This window comes from Drosophila navojoa, chromosome 3 (genome assembly GCF_054131105.1).
Source record: "Drosophila navojoa isolate 15081-1374.11 chromosome 3, UAZ_NAV_1.0, whole genome shotgun sequence".
Lineage (NCBI taxonomy): Eukaryota > Metazoa > Arthropoda > Insecta > Diptera > Drosophilidae > Drosophila > Drosophila navojoa.
Genome location: NC_142891.1, coordinates 9,342,380 through 9,365,532, shown reverse-complemented (window position 1 = coordinate 9,365,532; position 23,153 = coordinate 9,342,380). Strand labels below are relative to the sequence as shown.

Here is a 23,153-nt window from a genome sequence, read left to right as displayed (position 1 = left end):
AATCAAAGCCCAAAATATGATTAGAGAATCAGTTATGCTTCTCTGTCCTCAGGTTTTGCTGCATGCCGTTGCACAGTCGTAATATACTCACTCCCCGTTATGCTTACGCCGGGCCTTGCTCAATACATATTGATGACTGCAGTTTGGTCACGCCCCTTAGGCAGCGGGCAGGACCTCTTTTTTGGCCGGGCTTGATACTACACAGCTGTGCCCTGGGCTGGCCTTTCTTGCCCAGGCTTGACTTTGCCTGGCCATTGCTCCATTTCATTTTACCGCATTTCTGTCGCAATTTCAGGCCAGTTGTTGTAGTTGTAGCCGCTGCTATTGTTGTTGTTGTTGTTGCTGTTGCTGCTGCTGTAGCTTGGCGCATTTTGTGATTGCACTTGCAGTTCATACCCGGAAATTGTTCGGTCAAAATATTTGTGAAATGCCAGGCACGACTGGAACAAGTACACTCACACACTCACACACACACACACACATGCACTGCCCCTGGCCTGGCGTTAGTTAAGCGCTCAGAGATTTGGGTTTTCGGGTATTTTTGGTACGCGGCTTGCGCACTGCTGAATATTTCAAGCATTTAATTGTAAATTACACATACGCCCAGTGTGCGCTGTATGCATTTTTTACAATTGTTTGCCAGTTGTTGTTTGTCTTTGCTGTTGCTGTAGTCAATTTTTTTTATTGTAATGCACGGATTTCGTTATTGGACCACGCGCCTGGGGAAAACGTATATACATTTATTTTAGTTCGCAGCTTTTGGTTAGCGTGTATTTAAAAATTTAACTCGCTTGATTAAAGCTGTTTGTAAATTGAAATGCTTTTCGCCTGTCACTCATCAATTATGCAATAGTTCCGGTGGCTCATGAAAAAGCTCGTGGCCCAAAGGGCTGCCCTCATTATATATAGAACAATATTTGGGCTTATTGCGGATGGACTCGACGAATTGTTGCATAATACCTTAAAGCGAGGCGACTTTAATAAATTTGCATAATTATCAAGGATATAGCAAGAGATTTGGTCTACTATATCAATATACTTAATTGATTAAATAAATTAATAATTAATTAAATATAATAAGAATGATATGAATATTTATATATAAAAATAGTTAATAATTATAAATAAATATAATCAAATAAAATAATAAATATTAATAAACTTGGGCATTGAAAAAAAATTATAATATTTTAAAAGGAAAAAAAAAAATTTTTTTTTAAATACTTCTCCCTCATTCAGCATTTATAAATATTTATATACAAACTCTATGTTAATTATAATGTCCTTTTCGCATAAATTTGTAATTGTGTTTATCGTTTCTATTTTCTTTTTAATTGAATATTAAATGAAATTGTAATGAAATTTCTGTTTTTGTTGTCGTTGCAGGACGAGAAAAATCAATTGCTGGTCACGAATGTGTGGCTAAAACTGGAGTGGAACGATATGAACTTGCGCTGGAATACGTCCGACTATGGCGGCGTTAAGGATCTGCGAATACCGCCGCATCGCATCTGGAAGCCGGACGTCCTGATGTACAACAGCGCCGACGAGGGTTTCGACGGCACCTACCAGACGAACGTCGTGGTGCGCAACAATGGCTCCTGTCTCTATGTGCCGCCCGGCATATTCAAGTCGACGTGTAAAATTGATATCACATGGTTTCCATTTGATGATCAGCGCTGCGAAATGAAGTTCGGCAGCTGGACCTATGATGGATTTCAGGTTTGATTCAGTCAATTAGCGAGAGGGCGAAAAGCAAGGCAACCAAGGGAGTACACAGCTCGTAGTTGTTATGCTTATAAAGACCAAACAAACAAAAAACAAATTATATCTTGATTCTTTTGCGTATTTTTATGATTTCTAATACTTTTCATTTTCAATTATTGAGGTGGAGATGGCGTAGCGATATAGATATATATATTTATATTATTCTACCCTCTCCCCCTATTATCCATTGTAACTAAAGCTGGATTTGCAATTACAAGATGAAACTGGCGGTGATATCAGCAGTTACGTGCTCAACGGCGAGTGGGAACTACTGGGTGAGTAAGCCAATGCCAGAAACAAAACGAAAATTATGCTAGAACAAGAACAAGAAAACAACGATAAACAATTCTCTTGAAAAAAAAAAAGAAAAAGAAATAGAAAAACAAAACTGGCTTTAGAGCGGGGGCATCCGTTGCTTATAACAAGCAATTCTCTCTCCAACTCTGTCTCACATTCTCTCTCTCTCTCTCCCTGTCTCTCTCTCTCTGTCTTACCCTCTCTGTTTCTCTCTCTTTCTCTCACTGTCTATCTCTCTTGAAATACAACGTAAACATAGACATTAGAAAAATTGAGAAACGACTGCCAAAGCATTGGCATTGTCATCCACTTGAAACAATAATCAAAATATACATATTTCTCGTTTGCCTGGGTAAAGGCAAAACTTGTTCTCCCACACATTGGCCTAAAGCCTGAAGACTTTCATGGTACTTGTCTAGTACTCCACCAACAAAACTACTGCAATCTTTAAACAAAAATCATGGCATTCGACACTTCTCACTCAACCGACGCAGGGTTCAGGTTGCGCGCTTAAGTTCCGAACTCGTTCCGTTCGAAACTCAGACTGTAAAATCGAAAAAAAAAAAAAATGAAAGTAAATAACGTTTATATTTTGAGCCGTTGATTGTTGTGCCAGTGTTGGTGAGCGCCAACGCAGGCAGCTGCAATCAATTGGAAACGTTTCACATCACTGTTCTGAACACATTTTAATTTTAATAACTTGCATTTATCATATTTGTGTATGTATTTATATTTCGAGGCCATCGAATACGGAATGTAGTACAGCATCTATTGAACCCTGTCAAACTAAGCAAACCCCAACTCAAGTTCTTTAAGCTTCACTCCACAACTGTTTAATACTCTCTCTCTCTCAAACAACAATCACACGCTTATCCAGTGTTCTCCCACTCACTCACTCTATCAACAAATTATTAAATGATAATCAATATCAATCAACTATCATCAAAACTTGGGCGCTTTAACTTTTCAAGTCCGAAATAGCCGCGTAAACGTTTCGTTTAAACTAGTTTAAACAACAACAAATATTGTTTAAGTACGTGTCAGTGGCGTAGCAAAGTTTGGCCCCTAGTTTTTTGTAGCTAGTCTAGGCTATGCCACGCCCACTGGCGTGTAGTTCAAAGTTAAATAAACCTATGTAAGAGGTAAGGCCTGGCCCGTGTATGCAACCCCCTAGAACATTTTCTCAAATTCTCTCTAATATCTCTAAATTTATTTCTTTTAAACGAAGCTCTTATGGCATGAATTAAAACAGTTTCGAACTGCAAGTGCTCTCAAGACTCTATTGAATGCTGCCTAGAAATAATAATACATAAAAATATATACATATATAGCATTTGATGTAGCCCAGCCGCAGGTTAATTGAAAACATAGCGAAAATACTCCTATACCATTTATAGAGAAGCTATCCCCATTTAGTATTTACTATTATAACTTTCCTTTTATGCTGCCCTTTTTGTTAGCTCTTTAATTGCTTTTCATTATCCATTGGCCAATTCATTGGCGTCTTTTTGTAACTCTCAAATGGTTTTTGACATTAGTTTTGATTGCTTCCAACCCCAAAATGCTAAGACAACTTCAGCTGGCAACTACTGAAATGAAATAAAAACTCGAATTGGGAAATGTTAGAAATTAAAAGGGAGCGAGCAGAACTTGCACATAGAAGCGTAAATTGCACTTTTCCGCATAAAATGCTAAGGCAGCTGAATTGCGCACGCCCACATAAACACCAACTAAGCAGCCAACCACCCAGCCGCCCACTCACCCACCCACACACACACACACACACACACACACAGTCAACCACATAGATCTGAACTTTTGTTCAGTGAAAGAGATTTGGCTCTTTCAACCACGCACCAAACCAATTAAGAAATTAAAAGACAAATACAAATACACACGCACACACACACACACACGCTCACACACACACACTATAAATTAGCAGTTGCACACAATCACAGAAGAGCAAGACAAAAAAGTTCCCTACTCAACACTGGCCACAAAAGTTCACAACACACAAAAGTGCTGAGAAAGTTTGTGCAACAAATTTCGCCTGCGTCTTTTTATTTCGTTCGGCTTTTCTTGCTTTTGCTGCATTTACTTGGCACGCTTTTCTTTTTATATTCATTTTCATGATTTCATTTCGCCTTTGTTTTTCTAAATACATATAATTCTCTCTTCTTTTTTGTTACTGCTTAATTTTTGGGAGTTTTGCTTAAGTTGTTGCCCGGCTTTAAAATTTTTTTCCTTGTTGCTTTAGCATTTTTTTTTTCTTTTTCTGCTTCCTTTTTTCAATGCGCATTTGCGGCAATCGCCTTTGGCTGCCAGTTTATGCAAAAATATTTTTCTGTGGAAGTTTCCCACAGCTATTCCACAATTTGCTAGGATAATTTTTAAATACTTTGTGCGCTGTGTCTGTGTAATCCGCGCTGGTAATCTATGCTTAAGTCGAGAGCAGTATAGCACAAAAATTTAGCCGAATCCTTGGCATATGCCAAACTTTTTCAATGCTCTGGCATGTGTGCAGGGCATGAGTTTATGAAAGTTAAGTTGGCAATTAAGAGATAGGCTTTACCTGCTAAAGCATATTTACAGTTATCTATGTACAAGCACACATACACACGCACACACACACATCTATATATAGATAGATAAATAGATTTCTTCAAAAATCAGCCCGTCGAATTGTGAACGTTAAGCGTTTGCATTACTTTAACTAACTTTTGCTTGTTGCTCGAGCAACTCAAGCAAAAGTGATAAAAGTTTGTGGAAACATGTTTGTCTCGGCGCTTACTTCAAATTAGTTACTCGCTCGTATGCAAATAAAACTTTTCGCCCAGAAACTACAGTAGGGCATAAAAGTGTATACACACAATGGCACACCCACTCGCACAGCTACTCCCACTCCCACAGCGAACTTTTTGACTACACTTGAAGAAAACCACACAGCATGCACACAGACTCTTAAAGTTTTCATACCTAATGCATATATCATTTCGTACTCTCCTATCAGCTATTCAACCTATTCATAATCTAAGCAACACACACACACACGCATAGACATGAAACTTTTCTCAAATTTCTTAACGCTTTTCAATACTCTTCTACTCTTCACACGCTTTTCCAAATATACTTTCTCTACCTCTATATATCTCACTCTCTTTCTATATATATATGTATACTATTTACTTATTCTCTTGCCTGTATGCCATGCTCGATTTAGACATAAAGCTCAGACAATGGCCCAAGTTGACACGAGAAAGAGAAAAAACAAATAAACGAACACGAGAAACTGATTTATGTGCAAATTGAGAGTTTGTCCTTACTAATACATATCCTGATCTTTTGTGCGGTGCATGCTCTGTGTCCTAGGTGTGCCTGGTAAACGTAATGAGATCTACTACAACTGCTGCCCAGAACCGTATATAGACATCACATTTGCCATTATCATACGACGACGTACATTGTACTATTTTTTTAATCTGATTATACCCTGTGTGCTGATTGCATCCATGGCTCTGCTCGGATTTACACTGCCGCCGGACTCGGGTGAAAAGCTGTCGCTGGGTAAGCAGCTCTCCTATATATTATATAATTATTATTCATATTGTTAGCTAACATAAAGTTTAAATTGAAAATTAAATTTTAAATGGTAAATGATAATTATTAAGCAAAAAATAAAAAATTAAACAAAAACTTTATTGGAATTTCTGAATAATAAAAATAATATATACCATATGATTCTCAAAATCAAAATTAAAAATTTATAAATAGTTATGTTAAATAAAAAATACTTTTGCGATATTGAAAACTTCTCGTCTTTGCCTGAACAGCCATTTTCTACTGACCTATTTCGTAGTCAACTTCAACTTCAATTAAGCAATTTAACTAGTTAGTCCCGTATATTCAGTTGAAGAGCTAAGAATATTTTCATATGAATTTGCTATGCCATAAAAATACTTGTCGGCTCTTGAGGCGCTTCAAAAAGTCTGTGCCAAGTGCTTTTTACAATAATGACAGGCAACCCAGCAGCAGCTCAAAAAAAAAGAAAACTCATATAAATTGAGAAAAAAGACGACCTCCTCTTGCTGTTGATGAGTGCTTAGAGGGCAGCTAGACGGGCCTGGAGCTTTATTGACGACTCACTGACTCAGGGACTCAGGGACTGACTGACTGACGTCTCACATTAGATGTTATTACTGTGAGCTGAGCGTCGCTGCCGATGGGCGTGGATGACGCCATGAGCTGGGGTAGAAAAGATGAGCCAAACTATTGAACTTATAATGTAATGCAGCCCTTGGGGGGGCCACAAAAATATGAGCCATGTGGCCCAAATGGGGGGCGAAAAGCAGACAAATTTGAATATCATAAACAGTTATTGATGGGCTCCTTACAGAAATTTAAGTAGTAAAAGTGCGAGCTTGACAGGCAATGATGGATATGGGAAAGGCACATTTTAACTATATTCATTATAGCTTAACTAAGTTTTAAGTTGGCCATAAAACTAAAATATGCCAAAGCTGAAAAAGATAGATAATTCTATTTATATTCAATATTTACTTTTGTTGTTTTATGTACATAATATACAATATAAATTCGTTTTCAATGTCTAGGTGTTACGATCTTGCTCTCGTTGACCGTGTTCCTTAATATGGTTGCCGAGACAATGCCCGCCACCTCAGATGCCGTGCCACTGTTAGGTAAGATCCTTTTGTTTACCAGTTTGCCCTAAACTATTAACATATCTATATATATGTTCTATACATACATATGCATATCTATGTAATTCTTGTAATATCCTCATATATATAAATATACTTGTTTTGTTGCGCTGTGTCTACGTTCGACTTTGCTTTTGAGTTCGTGTGTTCTTCTGTTTACAGTTCACAGTATATAGAACCATATAAAAACTTATATATATCTATATCTATCATAACTCTATCGTTGCTATTGAAGTTACATTCATATATGTTCATGCATTTCTAAAACGATTTTAATAATCAACTAAAATCCGATGATCTTATAATATTAAAACTTTGACACACCATTTTAAAAACCAAAAAAACCTTGAATCAGCTTTTTTTGTGATTTACTCAAGCAGTTTCTTTGGCTTTAAAGTCAAAAAATCAAATTTGACTTTAAAGTGCACAAGAAACCGCAAGCTGATGCTAAAAAATAAATAAAGAAACTTAAAAATCCGTAGAGAAACGATAAAAACAAATAAATGCAATTAAATGAAAGAAAACTAAAAACTACAAGAAAATATATATATTGTATTATGAAGAGCTTTAAAGAGAACTTTTCCAATAAATACTCGTAATTTGCAGTTATGACACACAGAACACACGAGTTGGTTTGATAACATGCACACACATTTGAAAACGAGTTTTTTGCACGCTATATTATCTATCCTTTTTGGGTTGTGATAATTCAATTCCATTTATAATACTTCCAATCAACCGATATGCTATTAGGTATCGGCTGTTTCTTGAAAGCAATAAACACCAAAAATTCTCAAAATTGAATTTTATTATGCAATCAATTATGCTAACCCTTATTCGACACTTGAAAAAAAAAAAAAAAAAAAAACAATCCCATATTTGCTTAAGAAACAACCCATACAAAATAAATAAATGAATAACAACCAATTGAGCTATATTCTCTAATCTCTAAAATTAATATCTTTAAAATTACTATTAAAATAAAAATACTGCCAGTTTAACTTTGTTCGAATTTTTAATTGAAATATTAAAATTAAAAATAAAATATCTTCTTAAAAATTCAAAATATACCTAACTCTATTGTTCAACTCAAACTATCTAATTCAGTTTTTTTTTGAGTGTCTAATTCTATATATAATCACTACAAATATTAATTGTGTGTGTGTGTTTTACAAAATATATGAATATATTTTTTCCCTATAAAATCTATTAAGAAAACCTTAAACGTAAATTGCTAAGATACAACGATTTTGATGCATTTCATATAAAAATACTAACTCGAATATTTGTATATATCTCTCTGCCTTTTTTTCTTTCTTTCAAAATAAAAAAAATCAATTATATAACTTTCAATTATATAACAAACAAATAATACATATTGAATGAATTTTGAACGAAATATGCTACCCTGAACTATGCTCGACACACACACAAAAACAACTACTAAAACTAATCAAACGAACTAACAAACAATACACCATCCAATGAAAACCCATATTTGCACCACATTGAACAAATCACACACACATACACACCCAACGATAAACGATTAAAAATATAAACTATGCTCCTTTTGCATACATATATAAATAAATATATATATTTATATGAATATTTATTTCAATATAATATATATATATAAAATGACAACACGCCCAACCAACCAACAGGTACATATTTCAATTGCATAATGTTTATGGTAGCTTCATCCGTTGTGTCAACGATTTTAATATTAAATTATCATCATCGAAATGCTGATACGCACGAAATGTCCGAATGGGTAAGTTTTCCAAAAATGGGTCATTCAAACCACAAATCTAAATCAAACTCGTATCCAAATCAAATAACTAAAACAAAAAACAGAACAAAACTAAAAAAGATTGCAGCAATGCGAAATGTTAGCCCCGCCACACCCACCGCCTTTCATCACCTATCATCAGGACAAAGAATTTAGAAGCAGCAGCAGCAGCAGCACCTGCTCCACTGCTCTGCTTCTGCCATTAGCCATTTAGCTTTAGTTTCATATAATTTCTATAAAACAGAGAGAAACCAAGTCCATATACATATATATATATATATATATTTATTCGTTTTGATTTGTGAGAAATGCGCTAAATATAATTTATGTGTTAGAGAAACGTTTTCGTTGTTGTTGTTGCTGTTGTTGTTGTTGTGTTTCCTCTGTTACTTGTTGTTTAGTTAATTTGCGTTGTTATTGTTGTTTGTGTACATTTATATGTTTATGCTTTCACAGTGTAAAAATAAATCAAATCTAAAATTAAAACAAAAGAAGAAACGAAACAAAGTAAACTAAAATAAAACTAAAATTCACATTTAAAGCCACCAACTTTAATCAGCAATCCACAAATTTTAATTGTAGCCTCGAACTAAATTGCAAAGCTTTATCACAATTTGTTCGGCCAGAATGCCGCAAATACTTGAAGTGCATCCGGCTGAATGTTGGCTCATTCAAGTGTAATTATGTACATATCCTAAATTAAATTTATGCTAAACGTTATTTTCAAATACAGTTTCACAAAATGCAGAGCAGAGATAGACCTGATTAGCCAAATGCAAATGAGGTGAAAAGCGTAGTTTAAATATTTGTTGGATGTTGCTTTAGAGTAGATTCAGTGTTGCATAGCGCTCTAGTAAGAATCATGGCAAATGTGATTGAATAGATGTATATACAGTATTATATATGTATATAGTAAGGGAAATGTTAATTAACAATGCATTTTCCTGGCTTAGGCTGGCTGTGGCAGCTCAAGAAAAATATAAAGCAACTCAATTGCCGCTATGTAAGCTAAATTTCTTATTAAATATTTCTAGAGCTCTGAATGTTAGCGTTGCTAGATTGCAGTTTCCTTAAATAGTACCGGGCTTGATGAGTCAACCGATGCCACAATGGTATAGCTCTGCTTTAAGAGCAGTTAAATAGAGCGGAACCAGTTGAACGATAGATGAAATCAAGCATCGAGCTATTTTATGCCTAAAAGGGAGTCTCAAAACACGCCAGCATGTTTATGTCATATTTATTATGGAAATAATACGTCTAAGCTTGTGCATTTGTTTTACATTTACATATAGGCTCATTTGATATTACTATCGACTGCAGCCTTGTGCTCGCTGCAGCGAAGATGACATTCGAATAGAGAGCAATGGACCAGGCTAACAATATATTCATATTTTTGGCAAGCAATCATGCCTTAATAATTACAATAAATTCATAAATAAAACATTTATTCAAATGAATTTATCTTAAATACATATATAATTCATTTAAATAATCTTCCATTCATGACCATTGGAAACCTCCAATAAAAAATAAAAAGCAAAAATAAATTAAAAATCAATAAAGCAAAAATTAAGTGATGCAAAATGCAATTTTACTAGTTGCTGCACCTGCATAATACATATATATTTATATGCAACAACGTATATATCCACAAATATATATAAATATGAATATATTATAGTTGTCGTTATTATTGTAATTTTATATTGTTGTTCTGCCCCGTTTGTTGTTGTTGTTGTGTAATATATTTTTAATTTCATATATTTCGTTTTCATCATATATAAATATTGATATAATTGTGTTTGTTTAAAGCCTACTTAGAGGCGATTATGCAAGCTGTTTTTTGTTGTTTTAGAGCTCTGTATTTGGCCAAAGTCCCCAACACCCCCACACGCGTCCATGTGTGAGTGTGTGTGCGACCCAGAAAATATATTACGAGTTAGCTAAGTGACGGACGGATGTACAGAGTACAAAAAAAAAAAGAAAAAAAAAAATACTAAATGTTGTTTTGTGAACTATGTGAACTAGCCAACATGTCTGCTACAAAAGAACAAAAAAAAAAAAAGAGTACTAAATATGTCTACTATAAAATAATTTATGTAATGAAAAATATCGTAATGTTGATGTTGGGCCCATAACTTGTGTCTTCTTTTTTTACTACTTTATATAAGCAAATGTCACGCTCTTTCTCTCTCTCTCTCTTTCTCTGTATACCTCTCTGTCTATATGTATAAGTATATTTCGCCTGCCTGTTCACATTTACCTATTCACAAAATACCCAAATGAAATCGAACTGAAATCCAACTAACCCAAATGATTCACTCTGAGCTAGAGTTGCACAATATGCTCTACTTTTTACTTAACAACTACTCGAATTTCTCTCCACAGCTCAAAGTGCAGACTAATATCATTATATATATATTTATGGTATATATATTTATGTGTCTTTATTTGCCCATATATGCATATGTGTAAATTGCTTTCAATGTGTTTGTGTATGCAATGCTGTCATGTGGTGTGCGTTGTTGACTGTCAATTATTTATGTAATTTAAGAGCTTAATTCAATATGCGATTACATAACTAGTTAGCTATTATAATATACAGAGATTAATGTCATACCAAGCGCGTTAAGCCTATGTTAACTATATTATTTTAAGCTAATTAAGATTTAATTAAAGCTTATTTATAGAGTTAAATGAGTATACAATTAGCGTTAGTTAATAATGTTATTATATTGATTATTTTATTTATTAGAATTTTTAAGAAATGTATTATGTATTAAAAACTGGGGAAAAATAATAGTAAGATGAATAAAGCCTGCTTTACAAACAGAGTTGTTAGCCAAAGATCAAATTCATTTATAGCTTCTGCACATATATTTATTTTATTTTATGATTATCTTACTTATTTCTGTTTATATATTTACAATTTTATAAAAGTCAATTCATTTTAAGACCAATTACGTTCCACTGCCGCAAACAAACTTCATCTGTACATTTCCTCAGCGAATTATTCGAAATTTATATATCCGCTTGCCATTGCCTTTGAAAGCAATTTCATGTCAAGTGCTCGTATCGCTGGCGAAATTAGAATATCTGAAACCAGAGCACATAATGCACATCTAATGCTGGCTATCATGAGCTTGGCTCACTCTTCTTTGTGCTAGAATTTTTATTTGAGCCAATTGAACATGGCCAAGACGTCAAGTGGAAAGCAATTTCTGCACATTATTGCAATTGCATGAAGAGCATAATGGAAACTCGCAATGCTTCCTTGTGTGAGTGTGTGTGTGTGTGTGTTTGCGAGCCGTATACAATACATAGGACAAGTTCTTGGCTCACAAGCTGGCTAGGCAGGGGAGCCCGCTAAACTGAAGGCAGCTCAGCGAGAAAGTCAATTGGCTTTTAAGAAGTCAGTCACATGAAAACTTTTCTATAGCCGTTTCTTCCACAATTCTTTTTTTTTCGCTTTCAAGAATATGGACAGGCCCTTGTGCCGACTCAACATGCAATTGAATTTGGAGCAATTGAAGTAAAGCCCGAAAACGAGTACAAACACACACACACACACACACACACACATGTAAGATATGTGGCAAGGCGACAGTTGGCCCAGTTGCAAGAAGTTGTCGTGACACGGGCATGAAAATTGAGCCAATTGGCAAACGCAGGTGCATTAGAAATGTGCAGCGCTTAGGGCAGGCTTCCACTTTCCTCTCACCCCTTCTCTCTCCTTCTCTTTCTACTGCCAACACTCGCTTCAAGCCACGTTGCTCTGTGTGATAACAACAAATCAATTTGCACAAAATTTGCACAAAGCCAACGACCAAAAAAAAAGAAAATGAAACTCGAACACAGCTGCGGTCTGTGGCAGAACCCATCCCATGGCCCAGCGATATGGATAGCATGGCTCGACGTACCCAGTCCCCATCCAGCTGCCAGGGTCTCCATTGGATCGCATTTGAAACTTTGCATTTGGTTTGCATGCCACGTCCTCAAGCGCATTTCCATGTATCCATCGCTTGTTAGCGCGAACCGCCAACGTCAAAGAACTACAAGACAATGGAAGGGGTGGCTGGGACATGGGCGGGGGCGGGGGAAAGTAGGGTGGGCCACATTGTAGAGTGCTCGCTGCAGCAGATGTCAATGTGGCCGAAAAAAAAAAAAAAACTAGTATGCTTAAAAAACAAACCAGAAAAATAGAATGAAACGTTGTTTAGTCACCGAATGAAGTGCAGCTTAGCATGACAATGACAATCGATTCGATTTTAGCTGCAGTTTGAACTTTAATCAAACGCAAACAAGGTTATGGAATATTTCATGGAGGGCGACTCGATTGAATTGTTGGCAAATAAAACTTCCATTTGCCGTGGAGAAAATCTCTTTAGCTTGCGGCTGACTTTATTTTGCTTGGCAACAGATTTAATCGAATAACATTTAAATGCATGACGTGCAGCTCCTTAGCGGGCAAGAATATATAAGAATGGCAAATGAGATTGAGTTCAGATTGTGGCAGTCGTACTGCAGAATGCAATGTAAAAATAAAGAAAATCAAAGGGTTTTAACCTTGGAATTATTATTATTATACATAATACATTAAATATTATTATTATATATATTATAGAAAATAATTATTATTATACATAAAATAGAAAATAAATATTTTTAATATATTTGTAAAATAATATTTTATCATATGTATATATAATGCAATTAAGTATTGTAATTTAAATATTCACTGCATAAATATTTAAATTAGTACAATATATTGGCAGCAGTACATACATGAAATGTTTTTCGAATAGTTGGATTGAGAAATTTAAATATATATTCTAATTTTGAATTTACTTAGGAAATATCACAGATTTTTGACAGCTGCAGCATTGTTAGTTTATATATTCAACATTATTTAGCTTTTTAGCTTACTTAAAAATTTATTGATTAATTTTAACAATACAAACCAATTGACATCGTTGAAGACTTATTGGAATATATGAAGAAGAAATAGAATATACCATTTAATTATAATATAAATTAAAACATTTTTCAAAAATTGCAAAATTTATAGGATATAAAATGTTTTTAATTTCATTTTTCATAAGGGAAACTAATAAATATTTAATATTCTAAAAGTGATTTTCCTCTTTTGTGTTTATGTAGTTTATGGCAAGCTATGTACATATCTTAATTAAGATTAAATATTAAAAAATGGCTTGCCTAAAGCGAAAACAAACTTTAAAATATAAGAAAACTAGTATTTTAAATATTTCAAAGAAATATTTCTCACACGATGGTAGGTGACAAAAGATTTAAATAAAAATAAACACTACATAAATATTTCACTAAAATTACATTTAATATGCTTTGCCCCAAAAATATAATTGAAAATGAAACTTCAAATCAATTTGCAGCATAAAACTTGTTGCAGAAATCCCTCCGGACATTTCTAGATCAAATGTGAATAAATGTCAAGTGTGGGTGTATGAGTGAGTGTGAATGTGTGCGAGTGAGTGTGTAAATGCGTTGATTATTTATAGCCAACAAGCAATAGAGCAGAGTTTGAATGAGTGTGCGAGTGTGTGCGTGTGCATATTTATGTGGGTCTCCGCCTTAGATAATATGAAATTTGTTGTCAGTGTTTTAGCTATTGTTGTTGTTGTTGTTGTTGCCGTTGCTGTTATCATTGTTGCTGTTGTGTCGTGTGTGTGTGTGTGTGTTATTGTAAATCATAAATTTTGCATGCAACATAGCTATAAATAAGCGCCAGAGCCACAGACGAAAGGCGCCGCACATAAATATTATTATAGCTAAGTGTAATAGTGTAACGCACACCACGTTGCCCAACACCACAATCGAGTGTCATACACAACACTGGTCTCATTCACTCTCACTCTCTCTCTCTCTCTGTCTCTCTGTCTGTCCCTGGATGGGCGTCATATTTGTTGATTCAGAATCAAATATAAATCATAATCGCGTGTGTGTGCGTGTGTTTGTGTCTATGTCTATGTTCATGTCAAAGCTCAATAAATCGTTGTCTGCTCGCTTTAAGTATGCCACACATTTGGCCAAAGCCAGACACACACACACACACACGCACGCAAACACATGTCCGTGGGGCTCATGTAAAAAGAAAATGAAAATACAACTCGTTTTACACGCATTTGGAGTCGAGTTCATCTCTGCAGTTCCGTCTACTAAACGTTTCAATTTTCACCTGCTGCACCTGCCGCACGCATCGCAGATACGCATCGTATTTTTATGCTGGCTGCCATGGATATTGCGCATGAGTCGACCGGGACGTCCGCTGATATTGGAATTTCCGACAACGCCCTGCTCGGATACATCGTCCGAGCGCAAGCATCAAATACTATCCGATGTTGAGCTAAAAGAGCGGTACTTATATGCTAAGCACATACTTTCTCTATATATATATATATATATATATATATATAAATAAATCTTTTTATATTATATATACACATGATCTGTTTATATGCTAAATGTGATTTCTATTTTGAAGCTCCTCCAAATCGCTGCTGGCCAATGTGCTCGACATTGATGATGATTTTCGACACAATTGTCGCCCCATGACGCCCGGCGGAACACTGCCACACAATCCGGCTTTCTATCGCACGGTTTATGGGTAACAAAAATAAAGAATACACACACACACACACACACACACACACTTTGAGATAGACAGTCAGACAATAACCCACACGAACACACACATACACACACATACACAGTCTAATCCCAATTTAGTGGCTTGCCAATAAACGCGTAACCTTTCTTATTTGGCTTTCAGGCAAGGCGACGATGGCAGCATTGGGCCAATTGGCAGCACACGAATGCCCGATGCGGTGACACATCATACGTGCATCAAATCATCAACAGAATATGAATTAGGTTTAATCTTAAAGGAAATTCGCTTTATTACTGATCAGGTAAGTGCTTTCGTTGTCCACATACGTAAACAAACTACTTAGACTATTGTTTAAGGCTTGAATAAATTATTACATTACTTTCGTTTGAGAAGAACACATATTTGATATAAATATATGCGTTTTATATACCCTTGCAGAGCATGTTGTATAGTAGATGGAAATATCAAGTGGGTTGAATAGTCTGGGGAGTTTATTAAGTATATGTGCTGCTGAGTTTGTTTATATGTCAGTTAAGCTTGTGTTGTCTTCCCTCGTTCTCACTTTGACTTTACGAGCTATCTCTTCTGCTCATTCTGGAAGAATGGAAACGAGCAAAGGGAGAACGGCTACAGATAGAGCGACATTTACGCTCTTACAAATAGAAGGCCAAAAGCTGCTTTTTGATAAGAATTCAAGTGACTTTCTTCATATTAATAGTTTCTTATTGCCATAAAACAAATCTTGGTTGGCCTCGTCTAGTCTAGTCTTATAAGACTTACATACTTTTCCAAGCAAAGATTATTACATATAAATATACTTATATATTGGTATATGGATATTCGAAAAGATTTCGATATACTAAACAGCAATTCAAAAATGATTTGGCAATATTTAAACAGATTTCAAGTTTCTTCAAAATATCAGCAGGGATATTAAATCTTTAATAGGCACACTAATTTACTATTTATTATTATTATTTATTTATTAAAAATATTAATGCAACAGCAGAAACTAGAAAACTTTGTAAACAAATTAACCAAATTGCATGCATATATTAAATATATACATACAAGAAATAATCTATAAACTATGCTTCAAATTTTAGAACTACGTTGCACTACAATATTTTAGTACATATATAATACCTATATGAACCCTAGTTTAGTTTGCATTTAAAACCGAATTCTATTGATTTAGTAAAGAAATAAAACCCATATGAATTATTTTTGTTTCTTTTTCTCTCTCCAAAATTTCTCAACCAAACTTTCTCTATTATATGCATAAAATAAAAAATATATATATTAATAATTAAATTTACAATTAAAATTTAACAAAATCCTACAAAAAAAAAAAAAAAAAACGCCATTTGTTAAAAATTGTAATTCTATAGCTACGTAAAGAGGACGAGGACAATGACATTGCCAATGATTGGAAATTTGCAGCTATGGTCGTTGACAGACTGTGCCTTATCATATTCACAATGTTCACAATATTAGCCACAATAGCTGTACTACTATCAGCACCACATATTATTGTCTCGTAGCCATATGGGCGAGGTGGTTATTGTTATTGGTTTTATTATAAAATCAATTTGTTAATTATTAAATTAATAACGAAACTTTTTAAGTAAATTTAAAAACATTTAAAAAAAAAACACAAAAACTAAAAAAAAATATTAAAAAAAGAAACAAAAAAAGAGAAAAACACCTTAAAAACCATTGACTAAATAATACAAAAAAAAAAACTATAATTTAAACACAAAAACTCGTTTAAACAAATCCCTTAAAGCAAAACCTACCCAAAAGAGACTTAAAAACGAAAAACAAAAACTTTAACTAAAATTTGTTTACGTTTTTTATATTCCAAAGAAAAAAAAGAAAAACAAATTCTTTCTTAGCCACTAATCCCCCTCCCTAAGAAAAAAAAACAGAAATTAAGTTTCTTCCATTTGAAATATTTCAAAAATAAGAAGCAGAAATCGATGACAAAGCAGTTGAAGAAAATAAGACGACAAGAATGACACGGGTATATTTTCTTTAAAGATTTGTATATTTTACACTTTAGGAGCAATTTTTCACAGAAAACTTTTCCAATATATAAATAAAAAATGAGAGAAAACAAGAACAACTTCAAAGAAATTGCAGTATTACATAAAATGTTTCGAAGACTTCGATTGTATACGCTCAATTTCCTTTTTGATATAGCATTGAGCTTTATAAAGTGAAATACATAGTAGAAATTTAATGGATCCAAATGGTAGGCGAAACCCAACGTTGTTTTGTATTTCTAATTATTGAATTGATTGATTTTATTTTGTATTGTTAGGCTGGCTCTTCTTCCAGCTAACAAATTATTTGGCTAACTGAGTCAAAGAAAATAAGAACTTAAAAAGAAAAAAACAAGAAAATACTTAAATCTTCTTGCAAATATTACTTCAAGTCAGTTTATGCATGTAGCTTTTCCAGATCCCAGATTTTTCTCATATGATCAACAATTCCATTGCTTCCAACTAAAAAACAAAAAGTATTATTAAAAAAAAAAAAAAAAAAAAGAAAAACTTTTAAGGAATTGTATGAACTATATAAGGTTAGAATCCCATAGAACAAACTGCATTTCTAAACAGAACCAATATGACGAACTACATATCCACGACATTTGTACGTAAAACACTTCCCTTAAACAATTTTATTTTATTTTCAAAACCAACTTAAAAACCAAATCAATAAAAACAAAATCCTATCCCTAAGCTAAATGCAAAAACAAAACCAATAGAATAACCCATCCTACGAATTGAAACAAGAGAAAAACACATATAATCAATTGGAATTTCAAAATTTAATCAAATAGAAAAAAATTGAAAAACGAGCAGTGTATACAAAAATACTGAATATCCACACTCAGTATATAAATAATAAAGAAAAACCTAGCCCAGAGAGTGCACAGCAAATGGAATGCAAATGAAACTGCATTACATCTGGATGTGAACGGCAAAGCGAAAAAAAAAAGAAAACATTGATTGAGTATGAAAAAAAAGCACACACAAATGATTGAAATTTCAATGGTTGCGAGCAATAATATCTGCGTGTTGATGAATTGCATGATGATTTTTTGGTGATGCAAACAATGATCGATCGATCTATTGTTTGATGTGCCCAGGCACATTCAAGCAAAGGTTCGCTCCTTTATTGCATTGAGAACAGCGAATGTATCTAAACAGTACACAAAACTATCTTTCGGTATTCTTTTATTTAACAAAAAAAAAAAAAAAAAATTTCTTACTTTACTTTTTTTTATTTTCATAAAAAATAAAACTTAAACAAAAAATACATTAAACTATGGAATACTGAAATTTGGTAGAAAACACCAAAATGCATACAATGCTACGCAACACACCAAAAATACCAAAAAAATACTAGACAAACAAAATACCAATAACAATGAACATCATCAACGTACACAAAACATGTACGGTGCATGGCAAATTATGTGCTTTGCTCCAGTATTGCGCGCACAACAACATACACAACAACAAGAGAGAGAGCTTTATACATCACTTACAAATTACAAAAAAGGAAAAAAAAAACAAACAAACAAACATACACACATATATATAGAGAAAGTATTCATTAGACGTGAGACTCACATTTCATTCACACACTCACTCAATTATTGGCTGCTGATGTTTTCATACAAATGTATTCTGAAGATCTTCCGATCAAGTCGTATGTTACTGTCCACAAAACTAGCCAAGCACACAATTTCTAAACATAAGAAGAAGAAAAAAAAAACAACATAATAGAAACAACAACAAAAATCTTAAAAATTACAATCGCATGCGCATCAGGCGAGACTGAGCAATCTCAAGTGATGCCCACATGCCTAAACTCAACATAAATTTCTATATATATATGTTAAACTTTCACAGATTTTAACATTTTACTTTTATAATTTTTAAGTTACAGCAATTCTGCTTCTAATTGTAAATCTTGTGCATTGAAAACAATCAGAATTTTTCTTTGAATATAAAAATACAATAATAATATAAAACAAACCACAACGAGAAGAATAACAAGAACATTAACCACAAAAACAATATATGTTCATTTGCATATATAAAAAATATACAATTATTTAAAGCTACAATTACAGAAAACAAAAAGAAAAGCAAGAGAAATAAATGTCATATATTTAAAGTAAGCTTAACACACATCGTAAATAAATCATAAAAAATAAGAATTAAGATTCTAACAAGGAGCTCAGCAACAACAACAAATACATTAATATAGCAATAGTTTAACTCGTATATGGAATGACTTAACAGGGATCGAAAGATTTATAAAAGAACTCTTGATTCTATTTGTTTTGTTTTTATTTTTGTATTTAATTTTGGAGTTTATAAAATCTTTACATACTGTCTTTTGATACCATTTATAAGCAAACACAGAATTTTGAAACTCTACACAACCAAACATTTCTTATTGAATTTTCATATTTTATTTCCTTTTTTTTTTTTTAATATGAACCAACTTTATTTTTTAATCAATTTTTGAAATCGTAGTGTTTTTAAGATTGTCGAAATTTGTGGGACAGCTTAGTAAAGTTAAGGTTAGCTTTTGATAAACGAAAAAAAGAGATAAAAAACAAACTGAAATCCAATCATTGTGAAAATTAAATAATTAATGCTACATATGTATATTACTAAAAAGGTGAAATTATAAATTTTACTTTGATGATATTTGCTCAACACAATTCACATATATTTTTCATTTCTTATGTTAAATTTGAGAGAACAAAATTTCGATCCTATTAGGCACAAACAATTATTACAAAGAGAGATCATATAATAGAGATGAAATAAATAGCAAAAAAGCTGCCAGCATGAAAAATAATAACAATAATTAATTTTAAAATATTTTAGAAAAGTTTGTCATGATTTGAGCTCAATTTTTTTAGTATCCGAATACAGCTGAGCATGTATGAATATAAATGTGGAAAACAATTGTAAGACAGTTTAATTGAACATAGAGCAACAGTGTAAGGCTTGCCAATCTCTTAACAAGTAAATATTCAAGTACAGACCGATTGACAGTAATCTTAAGCAATTTTTAACAACCATCAGCAAATAGATTTAAATACTAAATACATGAAAGACAGCGCCCAAAGACAAACAAAAAAAAGTAAAAATAAATAAAATAAAAAATAAATGTCAAAAAATAAATAAAAAATGAAAAAAAAGGAAAACAAAAATACAAATATTAATAAATAAACAACGTGCACCCGTGAAGATGAAAACGCTGAGAAGCTTATGCAGGCGGTTCAAAAGTTTAATACTACATATAAGAAAGGAAAAACAAAGCATACAAATTATATATATATAAATTACATTTCTAATACATACAAGAAAACTGTTTGGAAAATGTTTCTTTCTTTCATACACAAATACATATATAATCATGTATGGATGCGTATATATAATATGCATCCATATATACCATATATAAACATTTCTTTTTTACACTGAAAGCAAAAATATATATATATATATACATATATATATATATACATAATATATGTACTAAATATACATATATATCTTAGCGTACTATGTAATAAATACATAAAAAAAAAAGAAAAAATATTTAAAAGCAAATGATGAAACTTTTTCCTAAAAACTAGTTGCATTTAAATGAATTTTAATAAATAAAATAAATATACATAAAAGTATATATTTATTAAAAAAAACATGCTCCTTTCTCTACTAAAAAAGAAAAAAAAAAGAAAAAAAAAACAACTTTAATATAATACTTAATTAGAAATTAATAATAGTCAAAAGTGAAAAGAATGCAGAAAACCAAGCAAAAATCGTAAACTAGAAAATATTAAAATTAAATTAATTTTTAAAAATGAGAAAACCAAAAACAAAAAAACAAAAAGAAAAATGCGCTGATTTTTTATGTCGTTATTAGTATTTAAATTTAAATAATTGCATAAAAAAAAAACAAAAAAATCATAAAAAATAAAGAAAAAGAAACCAAGAAGTATATATAAAAATAAATTAGAAAAAATTGAAAATTGGTCATTTTGACCTGAATAGTAAATTATAGAAATAATAATGCTAAAAGAAGCAAAACAGAAATAACAAACAAAACAAAAAATGAGAAAAACGATTGTAAAATTTTAATTATTATTCAATAATAAAATACAAAAAAAGAAATGATTCCACAAAATAACAGAAAAAAGGATAACTTCAGTTGGATGATTCGCGTTTATTTTCTCTATAAAGGAATGAAGGACGACTACAAGATGTGTGGAGCATACGAATACCCAGATTTTATGGAAAGGTAAAAACTCTAAGGCTTAGCACAATTATTAAGATCTGTGCATTATATGATAAACATCAACGGAACAGTTCAGTGTATATATATATATATAATATTTAGCTTAACAACATTCCAAACTCATTTGCAAATATGTATGAAAATATAATAACATTAAAATATTATTATTATTATTATTATTTTTTAACTCATACAATCATCTACTAAAAATACATTGTACAAACAAGTCGTATGTGGTTATTATCAATCATATAGAACTAATCAATGCAAGTATTGCAATTTATATTCAAAGTGGTAAAATTTCACATCAGCTCACACTTTTAGAGTCCTGATGTCATATTCTGATTACGATTAATCGAAAAAGTAAATTTTACGCCAACAAAAAATTCTGATGTCTAGCGCGCAGTTTGTCAACAAGAACCAGCTGAACTAAAATTTTTCTTATGCTCCTAAGTCCTTTCTTTACAAGACTTTCTTATAACAGCTATAACAAAATAATACAATATAAAAGTATATATATCAAGCTAACCTGAACAAAAGAAATCAAACGGATTCTGCGTGTATGTATAAAACAAAAACAACATAATATTTACTTATATATCTTCCATTTTATCTTCAATGTATGCTACGTACAAATGTTGACAAATCTGTTTTAAATCGATACAAAATTTTCCTATCTATATAGTGTACCCACAATTTCGGCATGATTTCTTTACATACTCCTGCTACTTACTTCCAATTCCACTATCAATTAGTTAAAAACAATCGATACAACAATTAATACCAATAACGCCTATATATATTTTCATAATCTGCACTTAGTTCTTTGCATTCAATAATCATTAAATTGCATGCGAATATCACCTCACATATACTCTAAATACTCTCTATTAATAATATTCTATGAAACCAATACTAATATAATATTATTTATTCTTCTTATGCTAAATGCCGTTGAGTGTCGAGAGGTCAGTTTAGTATGAATATTAAACTATTTACCTTGATTGTCTTAATTATTTACTAATACCAACCTTAACCTTTTTCTTAGATTGCCAACTCTACAAGGATAAAGGATGGCATAAACTTATACTACTGAATACTAACACTGTGCTCCTACAATAATAAATTAATTATTTTAGATTAACCAAAATTAAGAAACAAACGTTTATGGGCTTTAATAAATATATTTTATAAAGTTTTAAAATTTGTGTTTTAATCAAAAAAAAAAAAAACTAACTTTTTATAAACGTATTTAAAATATAACCGCAATTAATTTCGGCAAGTGAGGAGTAAAAATTGTTGAGGAGCAGTCACTCACGACTATAACAGCTGACTATCGGTATGCCGCACACAAGTTCACGCAGTCAGTCCATGTGTTAAGGGTTGATTTTCAGCATCGCAGCCAACTTCACGTGACGCAGCATTTGGATCTGCCTTGAAGTTGGTAGCATCCATTAATGTCCTGCGTTAAGTTGGCTGCGTTCAGTTAGCACAAACAGTTTTAGCAAAGACACAAACCAGCACGACGACTGTGTAGTTGGGATACAAACCCACTATTTGCTGAAACAGTTTGAATTTAAATGTT

The 23,153-nt window shown here is 32.4% G+C and overlaps 1 protein-coding gene across 1 annotated transcript in view; it reads left to right on the top strand.

Annotated features, from left to right (window-relative positions):
• Nucleotides 1-21,169, top strand: part of nAChRalpha5 (nicotinic Acetylcholine Receptor alpha5) — a 78,000-nt gene extending 56,831 nt beyond the window's left edge. Inside the window, exons 4-12 of the mRNA XM_089257477.1 lie at nucleotides 1,387-1,722; nucleotides 1,967-2,042; nucleotides 5,437-5,631; nucleotides 6,678-6,764; nucleotides 8,456-8,565; nucleotides 14,825-14,976; nucleotides 15,104-15,226; nucleotides 15,392-15,530; nucleotides 16,621-21,169. Coding sequence (XP_089113603.1) covers nucleotides 1,387-1,722; nucleotides 1,967-2,042; nucleotides 5,437-5,631; nucleotides 6,678-6,764; nucleotides 8,456-8,565; nucleotides 14,825-14,976; nucleotides 15,104-15,226; nucleotides 15,392-15,530; nucleotides 16,621-16,773 — 1,371 coding nt within the window. The 3' untranslated portion in view covers nucleotides 16,774-21,169. The remainder of the gene's footprint in view (nucleotides 1-1,386; nucleotides 1,723-1,966; nucleotides 2,043-5,436; nucleotides 5,632-6,677; nucleotides 6,765-8,455; nucleotides 8,566-14,824; nucleotides 14,977-15,103; nucleotides 15,227-15,391; nucleotides 15,531-16,620) is intronic.
• Nucleotides 21,170-23,153: the final 1,984 nt, after the last annotated feature.